At 44.3% G+C, this 20,371-nt stretch overlaps 1 protein-coding gene across 1 annotated transcript; it reads left to right on the plus strand.

The window, feature by feature from the left end:
- Positions 1 to 947: 947 nt before the first annotated feature.
- On the plus strand, positions 948 to 18,778 carry SPP2 (secreted phosphoprotein 2). The gene is made up of 7 exons (XM_024752810.1): positions 948 to 1,026; positions 1,126 to 1,250; positions 8,436 to 8,558; positions 9,665 to 9,775; positions 15,666 to 15,720; positions 16,485 to 16,541; positions 18,693 to 18,778. Exons 1-7 carry the CDS (start codon positions 954 to 956, stop codon positions 18,776 to 18,778), a joined length of 630 nt encoding a protein of 209 aa, XP_024608578.1. The 5' UTR covers positions 948 to 953.
- Positions 18,779 to 20,371: the final 1,593 nt, after the last annotated feature.

The following is a 20,371-nucleotide window of genomic DNA, read 5'->3' on the forward strand; positions in this document are numbered from 1 at the left end:
CTGTGCCTCCCTGACTAATAATACACCTTTACATCTAACCATTTATGCCCACTTTATAGGTCAAGGAGTTGAGGTTCAGAGACATTTAGTACCATGCCCAAGGGTACACGCCTGACAGGTATGGAGCCAGGATTCTGATCCAGGTATTTCTGAGCCTCAGGGCACTACAGCTTCTTATGCATGAATTCAAGGAATGAGAGCACCATGAGTTGCATGTAACACAACCTGTATTTACTGTAAAGCGTGTCTTCTTTTTAATGATTCACAAACTACCTTGGGATCTTACAGTGCGTGAGAGTCATCAGTATGCATAGACCTTATCATCCACGTGAGATGCGGAAACGCCCGTAAGCAGAGAGGGTCGGTGGACACGGAGGCATGTCACTGTTTTGTATTGCACGTGAACTTGTTTGGCATATTTAAGCCCTGCAGATTAAATTCTCTCCTTTCCAGTCTTAATTTCCAGTCTGATCATGAAATAACCACATAATTTTTATAAACAGTCAACTGCAGGATCTTTAGGAATATGAGAGGGAATGAAATGGACAAAAATGTAAAGTTAACTGTTTTGTTGAAAGTAAGGTTGCACCCCTCCCTCCAAAAATGAAAGGAAAATAAAGAGAAATAGGCAGTCCATGTGGATGAAATTAAAATAGAGAAGAGCAAACAGTGCATGCGGAGTCCCCGCCTCTTGATGGCTGTTGCCGCGGGCTAAAGTCCCATGTTGAGGTCCAAACTTCAAAAGTGGCCTCAAACTGTACCCTTTCCCTAGGAAAAGGCAGCAGTAAATATTGACTGCAGGATCAATTGTCTCTGTTGAAGCCGCAGTCTGCTTCAGTCGGAGTGAACAAGCCAGGTCACACTGGATAAAGAGCTGCTTTCGGGACGACTGGTCACCCCCAAACACATAGACACAATCTGCTGGGATCGGAACTGAAATTATCCTTCCCAGAATGGAGAAGATGGTGATGAAGGTGTTGATCATGTTTGTCCTTGGAACGAACTACTGGTTCCACTACTGTGCAGGTAAGGAGTTCAGGGTCAGGCCACCTGCCCTTGATGATGCAGAGCTGTCCTCATCCACGCATCCTGTCTCACTGTGTCCTCATGTGTTTATGAGTCCAGGTTTTCCCGTGTATGACTATGACCCGTCTTCCTTGAGGGAAGCTGTCAGCGCCTCCGTGGCAAAAGTGAATTCCCAGTCGCTGAGCCCCTATCTCTTTCGGGCGTTCAGAAGCTCAGTTAGAAGAGTAAGTGCCTGGTATGTCTGCTCTAGTCCTCTTTATACTGCTTTCTGGTTTTGTCTTTTGTCCTTTTTTGGGTTACACGTTAAAAATTTTCCAGTTTAAAAAGATAATAGCTACTCATCTCTTTCACACTCTTTTTTTTTTAATAGAGAAAAGGAATTAATTTTAAATAATAGAGAAAGGATTTAATTATAATTATTGTCGTAAAGCTCTCAAAGCTGCTTCGGATGACTGATTCTTCTTGCATTTTCCTTCCCTCTGGCATCATTTCCTGTTTCCAGATGTTACCCTCTGCACATCCTGCTTCTGGACCCAAAGTCCCCGTGGTTCCTTTTGAGATGTTTTATTAAAAACTGCTTGTTTATTAAAAATGAGGCTTTTTCAAGTTCAGCAGTTCTGCTCCTAATACTTATAGGAAATAAATTCTGGCTTTTGAGCCAAAGAAATCCACTTTGCTTTGTCAATTTTGTAATAGTCTGTTTCCTGTTAGCTTGGGGAAATGGGGAAAAGATGAATTTTCATGGGCTTCCAGTGACTAAGGCCGTGATTGGCAAAGAAAGAAACAGAATTATCCTTCCAAGGAAATGAGAAACTAGCCTGCAGATCGCCTCCCTCCTGGCTGGGCCCCAGGTGATTTCACCGCCTGCTCTTCGTCCTGTGCAAGGGGGGTGGGGAGGCAGCAGAAATACCTGCAGGAGAGTTTAGGTTAAGATGGGGGGTGAGGAGCTTCTACAAAGTTCCTAGTCCTGCAAATGAGAACTCGTTGCAGACGGGCCGCCTGGGAACTGGGAACTGTGGAGACATGGCCAGGGGTCCAGGCAGCGGCCGCCTCCTCGCAGAGGCCCGAAGGGCATTACTTCCTCTCCACCTTCATGCTCACCTCTCCCATCCCTGCCGGGCACCACCTTAGCACACACCTGGTTTGTCCCCTCTCCTCCTGTAAAGGGCACACAGCTCATGGCTCCGTAGGTCCAGTCTCCAAATACAATACATTCATCTTGACCCAGCTCCTTCATAAACTAGCTCAGTTTCTTATTTCCAGATTCCCAGGAAATTAATTGAATTGTCCCAGTTGTCTTTTCTAATTGGGTCATAGGTCACGAAGATGATGCTTTAGCTAGTCCAGAACCAGGCTGTTGTGGCCAGACTGGGATCACTTGGCCTGGCTGTCGCGGTGCGAGAGCACGGCGAGATACGTGTGGTCAGCTGCCAAGCCAGAGGGCGAGTTCCTTCTGGAGGAGGACTGGGCAGAATGAAGAACCCCTCCGTCGTACACTGGCTGTTTGGGCTTCCATCTTTTGCACTTAATGAAATCCACGTGTGGTGTGGGGCAATCAGTGTCCCCTTGCCAAGCTTGCAAATAAGTTTAGATTTGCTTGTAATTTAGCTAGTGCTTGCTACAGAAGAAAGTTAGTAGTTAATTAAGTGAATAAGATCATGAGGACAGGTCCCGAGAGAACCAGTTACTGACACCGTGGAAATCTGGCCAGTGGAGACGAGCTAGCATGAAGCGTAGTCATCCAGAGAACATTCCAGCGCGTGGGTCGTCTTGGTATCAGACACCTGAGTCTAGACACACAGGCACCTGCAAAGAAACACACCTGTGTGTGTGGGCGTGTGATCCTCAGTGAGAACACAGGAGGGAGACGCCCCTCCGCCTCCTGTGCGCTGCTCTGCTACCTGGAATTCTGCACATTCTTGTGTCTTTCCGGCCTTTTCTCACTATTCGAATTCATTGGCCAAGTTACATTCACCATGTCCCTTCCATGAAAACTTCCTTTCTTCTCCCAATGGAGGAAGAACTGTCCTGCTTTGATCTGTCCTGGTGATACGTCTTTCTTCTTAGAAGTGGTTCACATTTTGCTTTATTGTATGCGTTAGTCATGCCTTCTGTAAACACCCTGAAGATGGCCCCAAATAGGCCAATTCCCTTCATAACAGTAGCCGTGAGAGATCCACTCAGAGCTAAGCAAAGTCCTCAGGAAAGAGATGAGGGAACAGATCAGATCACTGTCCCTGGGGGTACAAAACGATTCACAAAATAGTAATACAAATGAGCTCGAAACATTGCGAAAAATATGTCACTTCTCCGACAGCCGACAAAATCAGAATGAAAATAACCAGGGGAAAGGTGAAAGGGAAATCTCAAACACTGCTAGAGAAAGTGTAATTTGGTAAAATTATCTTTGCAAACGTGCAGTTTGTTAAGCATGCTTATAAACACGTTAAACATTAAAAATAGCAAATGTTTATAACATTTGATCTCATAGTTTCATTTCTCGGAGTATGTCTGAAGGAAATAAGTGGTTTGGTCATGTTTGTGTATGTACAGGAGGTTTGGGGTAGAGTTCAGTGGGCTTAGGGTGAGGGGTCCGGCCCCGCTACTTTATCCCTGAGTTTGCTTCATAAGCCCAGTGGTCCTCGACCCCTGCACATCAGCATCAACGGGGAGATTGAAATACTCCTGATGCCCAGGCAGGATGGTGACTAATTAAATCCCAATCCCTGAGGGTGGGGCTCATATTCTTACATGTTTCCTGGTCATTCTAATGTGTAGTCAGGGTTAGGAACCACTGCGATTTACCAGGGACTTGGATCAAATGCTTTTGCGATTGATTGTAAGTAACTTAACTCTTGGGCTCCAAGGTTAAAAAGGATGGGAGAGCATGGGGAAATGTAATCAGCCACGATGACTTCCTTGTTCCAACACTGACACTAGGCACACACAGACTGTTCCCTCAATGTACACAAGCAGAGAAAGGAAAGGTGGACACAGGCCCTGTGCTGGGGGTGAGGAACAGAGAGGCTGGACCAGGCCGTGCCCCCATGGAGCTCAGATACCACTGCAGAGAGAGAGGGGAGAGAGAGGAGGGGAGGGGATGAAGGGAGAATGGGGTGCAAATTCTATAAGTGAAGGTAGTCTCAGAGAGTGGGGAGTCCTGTGGAGAAAATAAAACGGGGTGATGGATGGGCCTGGGCCTGGGCTGGGGTAGCTGTCAGATGGGAGAGAAGTCTCCACAGAGGTGCCATATTTGAGCTAAGACTCACTCAGTGACGAGAACCTCCAGCCGTGGGAGGACCTTCTGCAGGGGGTAGTTGGGAGGAGGTTTTAAATAAAGTGCAAGAAGACCTTCTAAGATCTCTGCAGCTGTTGTGTGGAGTGGGGTGCCAGGAGGAAGCCCAGACAGCAACTGTGGGAAGCAGATGGTGACCTATGGCAACTGAGCCTCTTAGTGTGGGGAGGGTGAGGAGTAGATGGATTCTGGGATATTTGGAGCAAAGCCACGGAAGCTTTGGGATCCTTTATGTGTCTATGCCCATTTCTGTCCATTTTTACCTTTCCTCTTTGCACGTTTTGCTTTTTGGCTTTCTACGTTCTGCTAGGCAGCTATACCTGAGCTTTACTTTTTGTCCAATCATAAGGGCTTAGTTTGAAAAGCCTAAATGATCACTGTGTTAGTCAGGCTTCTCCAGAGAAGCAGAGAAGAGAGATGGATAGAGTCAGAGACAGACAGAGACAGGGAGAGACTGATTTTAAAGAATTGGCCCACACTGCTGTGGAGGCTTGGTAAAGCCCAAATCTGCAGGGTGGGCCAGCAGGCTGGAGACCCAGGGAAAAACTGATGTTGCAGTTCAAGTCTGAAGGCCGCCTGTTGGCAGAATTGCTTCCTGCTGAGAAAAAGGTCAGTCTCGGCTCTAGTCTGACCTTCAACTGATTGGATGAGGCTCACCCACATGAAGGAGGGTAATCTGCTTTCCTCAAAGTCTACCACTTTAACCTCATCCCAAAACCTCTTCACAGAAGCATCCAGATCAATGTTTGACCAGAGCTCTGGACACTGTGGCCCAGCTAAACTGACACATAACATTAAACACTGTACTCTCCAAAAGGAACTGTTACGGGTATTTTATGGCTTGTATATTTTTTTTTCTTTTTGAAATAAAAAAATCAAAATATACTCATTATAAAGAGTCACAGGATACAACAAGAAAGAGAAAGCCAAAAGTAACATTCGTTATCCAGCCCTCTGAGGCACCCACTATGAACATGTGGCAGGATGTCTTTTTGGATTTTTTTCTCTTCATATGTGGGTATAAAATATATATATATTAAAAAAACAGGACCACACTGTAACACCGATTGTAAAGGACCATGATTTATTTCAGCCGTAACGCTGGGTTTGGGATTTTCTCCAGTTGATTCCTTAGGGTTGAGTATTTGGGTTGTCCCACATTTTTCAAAGAACACAGAGCAGAAATTCACTGGCTGAAAGTGAATTCAGATGAAAAAGCAGTTATTTGACTTTTCTCCATATTCTGGAAAGGGTGCGTAAAAGTGCTTAGAGATGCAAAAAGTTTGCAAAATCGTCTCACAGTTAAAATTATCAGTACTCAACCCCCCTGCATTTTCATCTTTTAAACTAAGCTTTTGTCCTGCCAGTTTGCTTTCATCAGGTTGCTTTAAGGAATTGTGGAAGCATGTTGGGGGGGGGGCGGGGCTGGCAGGGAGAGCCTGCTTGATGCGCTCCAGGTGAAGAGTTTTTAATTTTTTTAAGAGATTCAGATTCAATATCTAATACGTAAAAATGATCAGTAAACAGGGTCATAAACAATGGCAAGGCTGAGATTTTTTTTTAATCTCAGAATTCTTTTTTTTTTAAATTAATTAATTTATTTATTTTTGGCTGTGTTGGGTCTTCGTTTCTGTACGAGGGCTTTCTTCTAGTTGCGGCGAGCGGGGGCCGCTCTTCATCGCAGTGTGCAGGGCTCTCACTGTCGCTGCCTCTCTTGTTGCGGAGCACAGGCTCCAGACGTGCAGGCTCAGTAGTTGTGGCTCACGGGCCCAGTTGCTCCGCGGCATGTGGGATCCTCCCAGACCAGGGCTCGAACCTGTGTCCCCTGCATTGGCAGGCAGATTCTCAACCACTGCGCCACCAGGGAAGCCCAAGATGGAGTTTTTAATCCTACCTGCTTTTAGAAAACTCGGCTTGTATCAGCACTTCTCATCCTGCGTCAGAAAGAGACACAAAGACGCCCCCATCCCGAGCGTGAAGCTGTGGCCACTTATTTCCAAAGCAAACTATCTCCTTACTCCCTGCCTGAAAGTGGTCACACTGACTGTCACGGTGCTGTCACCACCTCTCTCCTCACTGGGCAGTAGGTGACTGTGTGGGTTGACTCAAATTTGCCAAAGGATGGGCTCAAGAGCTCAAAGGGAAGGAGTTTTTGGAGCCTGGGGTGGGGTCGGGCAGTGGAGCCCACCTCCCTGCTGCCATCTTGTCCCTGCCCCCGTGTGCTCTCCTTGTAGCAGTCATGGTGACTCAGATCTTACCTCTTCGAAGCCTCTGAGAACTTCTCATTGCAATGAGAATGAAGTCAAAACTCGTTCCCACGGGCTACGGGACCATTAACTGTCTGGCGCACTCCTTTCCAACTTCAGGGTGTTTGGTTTTCCTCTTGTTCATTTTGCTTCACCACCACCACTGGGCTTGTTCTGCCCCAGGACATTGGCTCTGCTTTTTCCTCACACGATGGGCTCCTTCCCATACTTTAAGTCCCAGCTTAAAAACGCCTTCCTTGGGAGGATTTCTCAGGCGCCTCGTCTAAACTATCAGCTCTCCATCCCCACCGCCACGATGCTTTTTTGCTCCTAACCCTATAGCCATCTGGAAGGCCCTTGTTCAGTTTTCTTTAGTGTGTTTGCTGTGTGGTGCCCCACCACCCTGCCCCAGGTGGAATCTAAGCTCCGTGGGGTCTTCCCTGCTGTGCTTCTGGTACAGCACACACAGTGGGCATTTAGTAAGTCAGGAGACGTCCGTGTCATCGGAACAGCACCCTCATCAGGAAGTTTGGAAGGTACCCCGAGTATCCCACCCTTGGTGGAAAGGAGTGGAAAACTGTCTAATCTTGTTCATAGATCCGAACTGATCAACCGGGAAGCGGGGCTGGATAACACTGTACAGCAGAGATGTACTTGCTACTTACTTATTTCGGGAATTATTAGGAAAGTATGGAGCATTCTTTTAGGAAAATGACACTTAAAATACTTTGTTTTTGCTTTGGAAATAAGTGGCTAGCTCCAAGCTCAGGATGGAGGCGTCTTTGTGTCTCTTTCTGACGCAGGATGAAAAGTGCTGATGCAAGCAGGGTTTTCTAAAAACAAGTAGGACTAAAAACTCAGCCTTGCCGTTATTTATGAGCCTGGTTATTGATCATTTTTACATATTAGATATTAAATCTGAATCTCATACATACGTTGACACTTAAGATAAGTTGATTCTTGTTATTCGCGGCAGTTACATTCCATAAAGATTCTACGAACACTGGGTTAGTGAATCCGGAGCCGTTTATCCTGGGAAAATGCCGGGTGAGGTTTCTGAGAGCCTCTGGTCACAATATTTCGGTTAACTGATCAATAGGTGCCCTTGTTTTATGTGTGTTTTCACTTAAAGACTTATTTAATATATATGGTGATTCGTTACCATTGAGCTCGCTGTACCAGCGCTGTCACTCAGGCCTGAGCAAAGCTCAGCTAACACATGTATTTTCTCTGTCAGACACATCATAGCCTTCCTGTGCTAGGAAACTAGACAGCTTGTCAGCACTAGGCTTGGGGGCCAATTTAAACAGCAAAATCACCGAGGAAAAGCACAAAACTGAGAAAACCGTGACACACAATAGACCGTGAAATTGACTTGTGTACGGTCTGGTTGCAGAGGCAAAGAGCCTGAGCCTTTGATCACCTCATCTGACCCCGGTCGGGAGCGCGTGCATCTGGCGACTCAAGTTCTTTGCCGCTCAGCGCGTCTTCATGAGTGGCCGTGAGGGCACCCAGTACTGATTGGGGTTAGATGTGCGTTTTAGCAAGTAGGCAAATTTGCAGATACGGAATCTGTAACTCCTGAGGAGTCATCGTAAATGTAAGTCATTAGCAGCAGTGCTTAGCGTGGAGTCAGGACACCCAAGTTCTGGTCCTATTGTCTCAGTAAAGTCTTGTGAGCCTTTGGTAAAGCACTTCTTCCCCTGGTCTTCAGAATGAGGGCGTGGAACTGGGTGATTGCCACGACAGTTGAAAGGTTTAGTGGTGGGGTATTCTGTCACTTTCTCTCCTTGTGCAAGGAGACACATTCTTAGCGTGTGACCTTCAGAAACACATCTATGGCAAACTGACGCTTTGTTTTCATGAAGGTCAACATCCTGGATGAGGACAGCTTGACCATGGACATAGAGCTCCGCATCCGAGAGACGACGTGCAGGAGGGGCTCTGGGGAAGACCCCGCCACCTGTGACTTCCAGAGGGGCTACTACGTGGTAAGAGTCGGGGGAAAGGCCACCAGCCCAGAAAACAACGCAAGGGAGCACCTGTCTTCCTACATCGCCGGGACCTGATTCAAAGCCACACCAAGGGCTTGGCCACTGCCTGGCGTCTAGACACCCTGGGAGGCACCACTAACTGTGTCCACGCTGTCCCCTGGGCAGGGGCGGCGTGACTCAGTGGTCGAGGACTCGAGCTCTTGGAGTCCACAGTCCTGAGTAATCCTGGCAAATTATTTAACTCCTGCTGCCTCAGCTTTCTGCTGTTTAAAAATAGGGATAATGATGGTTCCAGGCAAAGTGAATACGAAGAGGCCAATAGCCAAGAAAAATCCCAGAGACATTTCAAATTCTATTTTAAAGGAATTTAAAATGCCAGCCGTGTTCCTGGTGCGAGGTGCACTGTTTTATAGTTGACTGTTGTATAACATCTGTCTCCTCCACCAGCTTGGGCTCCGTGGGGGTCAGGACCACAGCGTGGTCAGTTTCATCTCCCCAGTGACCAGCACATGGCCCCATGCTTGGTTAACCCCAGGGATGGGAGGCACCCCAAATTCACTGTCCGAGGCGTTCTCGTTCAGATGTACGAGGTCTCAGGGTTTTGTTACTTTATCGTTGTGATGTCTGGGTCGTTACACAGGGGTGTCAATCCTGAAAAGAGGACCCGTTGTTTTGTTGTTTCGTGAGACTTTTTGCTGTGGCTCTGTTTCACAAAGGTCCCAAACCCAAGTGTCACTAGCATTTGTTTCTAATGAAATCTGAGGCCAAGGGAGAGCAGAACAGGGTCCTTGGGAGATCTCCCCATTTCTTGTTGTTCAAAAGGAAAGCCATTCGAGGGAGCCCACTCAGTGCTCAGGAAGGGAACATCTGCTTTCCCTCAGGACTTGTAATGTAGCAAAAGCCTAAGAGACATTTAAGTCATCATTTGTTTCTGCTTAGGTCTTGAGAAATTTTCATTTTGGAACAATGAAATGTCTCTGTGAATTTTCCCTTTCTGTCTGCATCATTGCGTCAAGCCCTATGGTGTTGCCTGATTTCTTAGATAGGTCCTAACCATTTCTACCAGCTGCCGGGCGTGGAACTCCCTGCTTCCCCTTTTCCAGCCAGCAGTTGTTTGCAGAAGCACCGTGTGGGTGTCTGCCGAGCAGGTGCAGGACGTGTGGGTTCGCTGCCACTGGTCCTCCAGCTCCTCCGAGTCCAACAGCAGTGAAGAGGTAGGTGCAGGGGCTCGGCATCCTTTGGGACAGCACCTACCTCTCAGGGTCTGTGTGGGTCTGTGACAGGCAGGCCGGTGTGACAGAGTAGCTGGAGCATCACTCAGGTATAGCTCTGCTGACTCAGCTGGCATCTCCCGTTTACACCTGCAATCTCATGTTCAATATCCCTTACTTCTTCCAATTCTCTCTCTTTTCCTAACATTTAGGATGTGAGCTTAAAATAACAATGAGCAAATCTTCAAAATTTTAGATCTAAGTACGCATCTCACTGCCTCTGTGGTTTAGTGGAATGAAGAGGGGCATTTTTTTTTTTTTTTTTGCGGTACGCGGGCCTCTCACTGTTGTGGCCTCTCCCGTTGCGGAGCACAGGCTCCGGACATGCAGGCTCAGTGGCCATGGTTCACGGGCCCAGCCGCTCGGCGGCATGTGGGATCTTCCCGGACCGGGGCACCAACCCGTGTCCCCTGCATCGGCAGGCGGACTCTCAACCACTGCGCCACCAGGGAAGCCCAAGAGGGGCATTTTTGATACATCAGTGTTCATTTACCAGCTCTGCAACCTAGGTCAGGAGATTTAATCTCCATGATCTGGAGCTTCTTCATCTGTTAAATGCCAGTATAGAGACCACCCGATAGGAAGTTGAGAAAACCAAGTAAGTTGATGGACGTGAAAGATCTGGTCCAGAATCTGGTACGTAATAGATGCTTGGTAAATGGCAGGACACATCTTTTTTCCTTCAATTGCACGGATATTCATCTGCAATAATACTGTGAAATCAGTAATATATACAGTTCTGACTTGGAATTATATTAGTATAATATACAGTAAATGTATAACATACAGTATATATTATATTAGTATAATATACAGTACAGTATATGTCTGTGTACTGACTGCTTTCCTTACTGGAATGTACATCAAATGAGGGTAGGGAATGTGTGTTTTGTCATCTAAGACAAGGTTTGATACAGGGTAGATGTTCAGTCAATACTTGAATGAATACAAGAAAAATGAGGAAGAAATTGTCAACAATATGATATGAGGAGGAAGCCTCTAATTTGGGATAAAAACATAACTATTACGTTATTTGTTTATTCATAATGGATAATATCTTTGACTGCTACTTAAAAATTGTTTCTACCATCATACAGCCAAATCTGTCCAATGACATCTTTCTCTACGTATATTTTTATTAATTTTTTCAAGATTTAAATCTGTAGCGAAAATTACATGAAAAGAGTATACAATTTCAACTTCAAGAATTACACATAAAAGTAATGTTCCTCTATTATGAACATACCCAGGACTTCCATATTTTATATGGAAGTCCATTTTCGAATTAGGAAGGAGTGAGAAACTCCTGTTGCAGGGGTGTTTTCACTGTTGGAAGGAGAATTCTGCAAAAATGTTCAGTTGAGCGTAAGGTTATTGATCAATCTCGTTCTCACTGGCAACTTTTGAGGGTCAATCCCCAGGAGATTTCTGGATCCTATCTCCTTGATGCTAGTTCAGGTACCCAGGGCCTCGACTCCAGTAAAGTATCCAGGATGTAAGGCATGCTTCACAGCTGACACAGTGGCACACGCCTGGCCAAGCTAACCCAGAAGTGACAGGGACCAAGCATCAGGTCACAAGCATTTTGTGCGTATTGATTTTGTGGTCTGTATGGGGGAAGCTAGGAGACAGTGGAGAGCAAGAGAAGCACTGCTCTGGCTCTTGTGGGGTTTGTGGATGAGTCTGGGAGTGTCCATTAAGCAGGGGTTACCCTGACTACCAGGCAAGCTTTCGGGAGCACGTAGGAAGAGGATGCAATAGCGTGTGGGGTCAGAGCGAGCTTTCCCCGGGGTGCTGGAGGGTGGGTGACCTCAGGACAAAGGGCACAGGGTGTGGAGGGGAAGGATGAGGAGATTCCCAGCACAGGGGAGAGCCTGACGGAGTTCCCTGATGTGTGAGGGAAGCTAAGCTGATGGGTACAAATGGACAGAAATCCATCACGACTGGGAGAAAAATATGACAAGAGAGGCATAAGGGTGGGGTTGGAGAGGACACCAGCCTGGTCAAGGTGGACCTCATGGGCCATGTCAAGGATCCTTGGCTTGGGGCTAGTCAAGGGTTATAAGTAGGGAAGTGACAGAATAGATGAAGAACAGACTGGAACTAGGTAAGAATGGATGGGGGCACTGGGAGGCTGGCAGGGCAGGTGAGAGAGAGTGCCAAGTAGAGCTAGGAGTTAGTGGTGAATGTCGAGAGAAATGGATGCCTGTTCTATGACCTTTAACACATTAGAAGTTAATAAGTGGCCGCCTAATTCAACCCCTCTTCCATCTCTTTGGAAAGAGATGGAAAGTTGATTCTGATTGTTTGCACAACCCACAAACCTGTTGCAACTTTCTAACTGCAGACTGAAGACTACTCACTTTTCTTCCAGTCCCAAGTTTTGTAAGAAGACTCTGATACTAAGTTAAGTTAGTCCCGGAAACAAACAAGATTTTAAAATAAACTCCCAGGTTGCTTTGCCTCAAAGACTAGGAGATCATAAAGGATGATGAGCAAAGAAAAAATTCCTTAAATTAAAGGATTCTGCAATTCGAAAGAAAGAGAAGAAAGCAGATGGAGATTTAAAGTAATTCCTGGCAACTCTAAAATAGATTTCTTACATGAAACAGAAAAAAAATTAGACGACAGCTGTTAACCATTTTCAGTGAAATAAATGATGATACTACAACATGAAAGACAATTGACTGGAATGAATTTAGATATAGAACAAATAAATCATTGTTGGAAGTAGGGAATAAAAGAAAGAAAACTGAAAAAAAATATCCCAGAGTAATGAACATAAAGGCCACTTGAAAAACATGTGTAGATAGTAAAGGAATTTCCAGAGGAAGGAATATAATGTGAAGAAAGATGGAAGCCATGGAGAGTAAGACCAAACATCCCAATTATTACGAAATAGGACTTAGCTCAAATATCTGGTAAGCATACAATGAGAGAAAGTGTCTCTAACATAAAAACATTCAGGTTTTCCACTACATAATTTTAATAAGTATAAATGCTTTGTAAAAAGATTTGAGCAAATAAATTTCTAAAATTGCTAATATTCTCTCTTAACCAAATAAATATTTAAATTATGGGCAGTTTTTATTTTTACTTTTTTAATTTTGGAAAAGAAGTATGTAGAGGATAAATGATTTCTATATGGTACTTCAGTCAACCACACGATGAAATGCTAACATCTGTGGGATGATGAATGGACTTGATTTTGGACAAATCCTTCTGATTTCAAGTGGACGGGATGAGGTTTGGCTAGAGTTTCAGCCATGAGACCCAAAACAGTGCAAAAGGAGAAACTGAGGAAGAGTGAACAAGAATTCTGAACTCGGGGTAGGAGAGTTACAGGCCTTTCATTTATTTACTCTCTCCCATTTCAAATGATAGAAATTCAACTAGAAGTGGCCTAAGCCAAAATGAGATAATTCCCTGGCTCGCGTTCCCAGAAAGGAGAGGAAGGAGTTGTCCTCTTGGACAACTCAATCTAGTGACTGTCAGCACTCTCTGGGCCACATTCATTTTTTTCCTTCTCCGTCCCTCCTCCCCTCACTGCAGATGAGTTCTCTCCTTGCAGCTGGAGGCAAGACTACAAGCCGCTCCAGATTCATATCCTCTAAACTTAGGAGGAAACAGCACTTCTCTCTAGCTCCAGCTGGAGATACCTCTTGGTATTATTCCCATTGTCCTGTCTTAGGTCATGTGTCCCATTTTTTTTTTTAATAACACTGTTATTGAAATAAATTGGTTTGGCCAAAAATTTCGTTCGGGTTTTTCCATACGATGTTACAGAAGAAGCCGAACGAACTTTTTAGCCAACCCAATAATTCGCAGACCATACGATTCACCCCTTTAATTGTACAGTTCAGTGGTTTTTAGTATGTTCATAAGGTTGTACAGCTCTCCTCACTATCTAAATCATGAACACTTCGTCATCCAGAAGAGAAACCCTAAGACCCCTGACCCTGTTCCTCGTTCTCTCCAGCCCTTAGTAACCGCTAATCTACTTTCTTTGTCTATAGATTTACCTTTTCCAGCCATTTCATATAAATAGAAACATACAATATGTGTTCTTTTGTGAATCGTTTATATTAGTTAGCATGTTTGGAGGTTCATACATGTTATAGCATGTATCAGTACTTTTCATTGTCGAATAATAATCCATTGTATGGATAAGCCACATTTAATTTATCCATTCATTAGTTGATCAAAATGGGGGTTGTTTCTACTTCTTTTTTTATACATATCTCTTTTATTTATTTATTTATTTATTTGGTTGCACTGAGTCTTGGTTGCATCTGCTGGGCTCCTTAGTTGCGACATGCGGCATCTAGTTCCCTGAGCAGGGACTGAACCCAGGCCCCCTGCATTGGGAGCGTGGAGTCTTAACTGCGCCACCAGGGAAGTCCCCGTTTCTACTTTTTGACTATTGTAAATCATGATGTGTGAGCATTTATGTGCAAGTTTTTGTGTGGGCATATATTTTTATTTATCTTGGGTATTTACCTATGAGTGGGATTTCTGGGGCGTAAAGTAACTCTATGTGTAACTTTTTGAGAAACTGCCACGCTGTTTTCCGTAATAGCTGTACCATGTTACGTTCCCACCAGCAATGTATGAGGGTTCCAGTTTCTACACATCCTTATGAATGCTTATCATTGTCTGTCTTTTTAATTTTAGCCATTCCAGTGGGTGTGAAGTGGTGCATCATTACTGTTTTGATTTGCATTTTCCTAATGAGCAATGATTGACTATTTGTATATATTCTTTGGAAAAACGTCTACTCAAATCCTTTGTCGGAATTCCCTGGCGGTCTAGTGGTTGGGACTCCGCGATTTCACTGCCACCGAGGGTGCAGGTTTGATCCCTGGTTGGGGAACTAAGATCCTGCAAGCTGTGCAAAGTGGCCAAAAAAGAAAAACAGTTCCTTTGCCAAATTTTAAATTGGATTATTTGTCTTTTCTTGTTGAGTAGTAAGACTTCTTTATATATTTTGTATATAAGTTCCCTATCGGATACACAATTTGCAGATATTTTCTCCCAACTGTGAGTTTTTTTTTTTTTACTTTCTTTATGGTGCACTTTGAAGAACAAAAGTTTTAAAGTTTAATGAAGTCCAATTGATCCATTTTTTCCTTTTGTTGTTTGTGTGATTCTTACATTTAGATGCGTGGTCCTTTTTGATTAGGAAGGGGTCCAGCCTCAGTCTTTTGCATGTGGATATCCAGTTGTCTCAGCACCGTTTATTGAAAAGATTATTCTTTCCCCCACTAAACTGTGCTGCTTGCTAGACCAATCACTCTGACAAAAGCCAGCGGGCTAACTGACTGTTCACGGTGCAGAGGGTAACAGGTAGGTGGCCCAGACGCCTGGTAGAAACGTTGTGAGTCAAGCAGCCGCCCTACTTTGTGACTATGGGCTTTCAGTGGCTTCATGAAGACTACTCGGGCACACTTTTTGTTTTTTTTTTTAATTGAACACATATGGGGACTTCATAGAGAGAAAACTCACAAATTTGACCTAAACACGGTTGATTTGCAAGTCCATATAACGAGGTTCCGTCTTTCTCGTCCACAACAATTGGGGGTCATTTTGAGTCTAGTGGAAACGTTTTTAGACAATTTAAACTTCATGTAAGTTGCTTTTCCCCACATGCTTTTTTAGACATTACATGTTCAATACCATATAAAGTTATTTAATGTAATGTATTGCCTTATTTCATTAAAAATAAATTATATAATACATCTGAGTCCTCCTGACAATATTTACATATTTTGCAGTGTCCTTCCTTTTCCTCTCTTTTATGTGCTGATACATACTAATGCCTACATTTACTTAGATGGTTTTGGGAGATATCTTGGGATCCTCTACATCAAGAAACAGTTATCTGCTTGGTAAGTTGAGATCCGTTCTTTTTAATATACATATATATATATATATTTGTGTGTGTGAATCAACTTCATATTGAAGCTCTCTATCAAGGAGTCATTTAAAACTAGAAATATCTGTACATAAGCTTTGAACAATTACAGAAACCACAGAAAATAAACATTTGCTTTTGCTCCTTTCTTAACAGTAGGCGATAATGTTACAACTCTTCATTTAGGCAACTCTATATTTATGTAGAGCCTTTCCATATATGATCCCATTTCATGTCCCAACATCTCTGCCAATTAGGCAGGACAGGTGTTGGTTTTTACCACGAGAGGGTCCCCCGGCTTGAGCACGCTTGTTCCCTCCTGGCTGCACGACCAGTTTTAGGAGCCAGGTATGAAACAATGTGTAGGTGGAAGGATCTGGACTAAACCTCATCTGACTGGCTGGGGCTGAATTCTGTAATCCTCCAGCCATAAGACCAGAGGTGACCATCCCATTAAGAATCTTGCTTCGGGGAGGGAGGGCTTTCTTTTTTTCCCCTTCTTAAGTGGTCTCTCATTTGAAGTGGGATTGAGTTAGTGTTCTATGGCTTAGGAAACATTTCTACCTATTGGTAAAATAGGAGGATTTTTTCTCTTGGAGCTTATGGCAGCAAAACTCTTTGGTGATCTCTCACTGCTTCCTTCCTGTAAAAGCGTATTTGTGGCATCAGTAATAAAGTCATAGAACATTCCAGAAGTGGGCAGAGGGGGCCTGCCTTATGGCTGTTACTGCGTTACAGGTCTCACTCCTGACAGATCAAAAAGCGAGCCATTTTATGAACGGTCACTTGCTAAGTGTTCCCGTTTTCTTCTGTAGGACACCGAACACATCCTTTTCTGATCAAGCCAGACTCTGCTGAAGTCATGTCATAAGAGATAAACCCCTGAAATGCAAAATATTTTAAGGGAAAATGAAAAAAAAAAGAACAGTCCTTCATAAACCAGCTTTGCAAATCATTGAAAAGCTAACTTTGAGGCATCAAAACTCACTTAAAATTTGTCAGGAATCAAAATATCAAATCTACCTGAGGAAATCAGCACTCACCTGCCTCCTGTCCCAATCTGGAGCATTTTCTGAAAAATCCAAACTCTTTTAAACTTCTCTTTGCCCTCCAACCTCAACTGTACTTTTCAGCAAGCAGACAGAACTAACAGTTATTTAGTTTCTCCCTTTTACGATCACTTTTCTCATTTAACCTTCATGAGAGCACTGTAAACCAGGTGTCTTATCTGCTGACACAGAAGAAATGAGTAACAACTCGTGTTGTTTGTTGTAGACACAAAATACTAACTCTCTACTAATTGCTTGACAGTTTTCTCCTTCAGCTTCACAACCATCTTGAGAGGCAACACTATATCCCTTCCCATTTTGTAGATGGGCAAACTGAGGTTTAATGAGTTTCTGTAACTTGTCCAAGGCTACACGGCCAACGTAGGACTTTGATCCAGGTAGAGAGGGGCAGAGACAGGACTTAGAGACAGATCTGTCAGACTCTAGAGCCTCTGTTTTTTTCATGTTGCTTTACAGAAGAGTTGTGAAATTTACCCTCTGATCAGAGTTCTCCATTAAAATGAATAACACAGATATTAATGTTTCATTGAGCTCAGTGTCTGACCATCCTTAGGCTTTTTCCGAATTTATTTGAAGTACTAAAGCTTACAATCTGAGGCTTGCTTAAAAAAGGGCCTGAGTTTAGACCCCCTCCAATGTGCCACTTGGGGAGAAATACAGTTATTCTAAAAATGTGACCACTGCTGAGAACATTTTTGAACAAGTTTTTTAGGAATTATCTTCCAAGTCTAGGGCTCATTCTTTTGAATCTCTGTAGTGATGGAAAACATGTGCTCTTGGATTTAATTTTGGAAAAAAATTCAGTTAATCAGATTAATAGCCAACTTGGGTGCATTAGTCATCTATTGCTATGTGTCAAATTACCACAAAACTTAGCAGCTTAAAACAACAAACATTTATTATCTCACAGTTTCTGAGGGTCAGGAACCTGGAAGTAGCCAAGCTGGGTGTTTCTGGCTCAGGGTCTCTAAAATGATGTAGAGAAGATGTTGATTGTGGCTGTGATCTCATCTGAAGGCTTAGCTGGGACTGAGGAATCCACTTCCAAGGTTACCCACATGGTGGTTGGCAGGCCTCAATTCTTCAGGGGCTATTGGAATGAGGGCTTTGGTTTCCTACCATATGGGCCTTTCCACTGGGCTGTCTGAATGTCCTCAAAACATGACAGCTGGCTTCTGCCAGAGAACATGATGAGAGAGAGAGAGAGAGAGGAGAGTGAACAAGCAACAGAGCACCCAAGACAGAAGGCACAGTCTTTTATTAGCTAATTTTGAAAGGGATAGAGCATCACTTCTGCATAGCTTATTAATCATGCAGACCAACCCTGGTCCGATGTGGGAGGGGAATACCTGAGAGTGTGAATACCAGCGGGCCATCTCTGAGGCTGGCTACCACTCTGAGAAAATGTCATTTGGGACAAAAAAAATATTATATAGATATAAATTAATGCGACTGATCCTTTTTATATTCCTTGGAAGGTAATTCCAGAGCTGAATTCTAAAAACATTTTGGGCATTGGGACCTTCATTGACGCAGAGGTGCAGCCATCTCAGAGACTGCTTTGAACATGACAATTCAATTTAATTCAACAAATGTGTGTGACAAGCCCTGGGCAGATCCCTCAGAGGACTGAAAGATAAATGTGACAGTCCCTGCCCTCGAAGGCGTATGGCTGGGGGTTCAGCTGTCACACCCGAGAGTGAGGGAGAACTTGGTAAGCAAGATGAGGTCATGGTGTTCTTGGGTAGCCTCTTGGCAGGAGGGGCTCTGGTGGTGCTGATCACAGGCCTTGTCATTAATTTATAGTCACTAAGTCCATGTTGTCTTAGATTTTGATGTGAATGACAGAGCCTGTATATCCCCTTTCTATCTTCAGGGATCATGAGAAGGGGTTTTCCTCCTGGAAATAGAAGGGGCCTGAACCTGTGGCCCAGAGCAAGAATAAACACTGGCTTTGAGTGACAGCCTTGAGGTAAGGGGACACAGCTAAAAACACGTGTATTTAGAGATGGAAGTTACCAACGGGGGGTTGGAGGGTGGGGATGTCTTAAAGCTGCTGTTTCCACACCCGCAACGTCTGTAGTCTGCTCTTCAGCTCCTGTCTGGCCTCCCACCTTTTCTTCTCTCCTCCCAAATACTGATCCTCGACTGTCTCTTCATTCTTGCACCCTCAATCTTTTTCCCATGGCTTTTATATGTGCTGTTGTTGATGTGATCAAATTTCTCTAAGAACAAACCACAAACAGAACAGCCCCCTTTCTCTGACCCAGTCTCCCCATCTCAACAGCTGCCTTCCCTCCCTACTTCCTTCTCTGCTAAGCATCTTGACAAAATTGTGGTCCGTGACTGCTGCCCCTACCTCCCCACCTCCCATTCACTTTTCTGTTTTTTGCAAACTGGATAGTGATCTTTCAGATCTCTAGCATCTAACCTGCCTTCCTTTTCTTGATCAGTCATTTCAATCCTGGTGACCATTTGTCTGGTCTCCTTTGCCCAGTCCTTTCCTTCTTCTATAGATTACTGCCGTCTATTCCGCTTGCCTGACTTGATCACTGATGTACAGTTGCTTCCAAACACACATCGCTCACCTTACTCTATCCCGAGATCCAGGCTCTTACATCACCTGCCCACTGGATGCAGTTGCAGAGAGCATCCCTGGGCTCCTGAAGGTCATCTGGCCTCCTCTTCAGCTCCCTGTCTTAATAGAAGGCATCAGCATCCACTGAATCTTCTCCAGCTCAAAATTTTAGAGTATCCTTGGGTCTTTTTAAAAATTTTTGCTGAAGTATAGTTGATTTACAATGTTGTGTTAGCCTCAGGTGTGCAGCAAAGTGATTCAGTTTATATCTATCTATCTATCTATCTATATATATGCATATATTCTTTTTTAGATTCTTTCCCATTATAGGTTATTACAATCATTGGCCCTTCTTTACCCTTCATATTCTCCCAACATCCACAGGGGTCCACACATTTTCTCTGGCTTTAGCCCATCGTTTCATCACTGTCACCACTGACCTGTTGCCTGAGATCTTACCTCGGGTCCTGATTCCACACTGTCCACCTTGCACGCTGCCCTCAGGTTTATCTGGAAATGCAGAGGAGACTCTGATCCTTCTCCATTTAACCCCCTAAGGCTCACTTCATTTATATAGCAAAGCAGAGGCAGACCCTGAGCCAGGAGGAAGAACAGCCTATTTGCCCCAGTGCTGGAGGCTGAGTCCTGGTTTTGCAAACCCACACTGAGCACCACTGCCTCATGCATGTATAAATCTGCAGCTACTAGGGACTGGAGCAAAGGCAGCTCTGTCTTTTTAAAGGCTCCCAAGTACTAAAGGAACATGATGAAAGGCACATTTAAAAGGAATCGTTGGATGTAATTATAGGTATGGATTCAGTGTACATTCATTCTTACATACACACACACAAGTTAACCATGAAGCTTGGGCTTTCACGGGTTTTACAGTTTACATAACCCTATATGCCTTCAGGATAAAGTCCAAACTCCCTAGCGTGGCCTGCAAAGGTCTTCGTGATCCGGCCCCTGCCCTCTTC

The sequence above is a fragment of the Neophocaena asiaeorientalis genome, unplaced genomic scaffold (assembly GCF_003031525.2).
Source record: "Neophocaena asiaeorientalis asiaeorientalis breed wild unplaced genomic scaffold, Neophocaena_asiaeorientalis_V1.1 scaffold294, whole genome shotgun sequence".
NCBI classification, from domain to species: Eukaryota; Metazoa; Chordata; class Mammalia; order Artiodactyla; family Phocoenidae; genus Neophocaena; species Neophocaena asiaeorientalis.

Excerpts from the sequence above, each read along its gene's own strand:
- SPP2 (XM_024752810.1), top strand. The coding sequence starts at position 954 with ATGGAGAAGATGGTGATGAAGGTGTTGATCATGTTTGTCCTTGGAACG. Across the intron at positions 1,027-1,125 it reads CTGGTTCCACTACTGTGCAG|GTTTTCCCGTGTATGACTAT; the intron begins GTAAGGAGTTCA and ends TTATGAGTCCAG. Across the intron at positions 9,776-15,665 it reads AGTCCAACAGCAGTGAAGAG|ATGGTTTTGGGAGATATCTT; the intron begins GTAGGTGCAGGG and ends ACATTTACTTAG.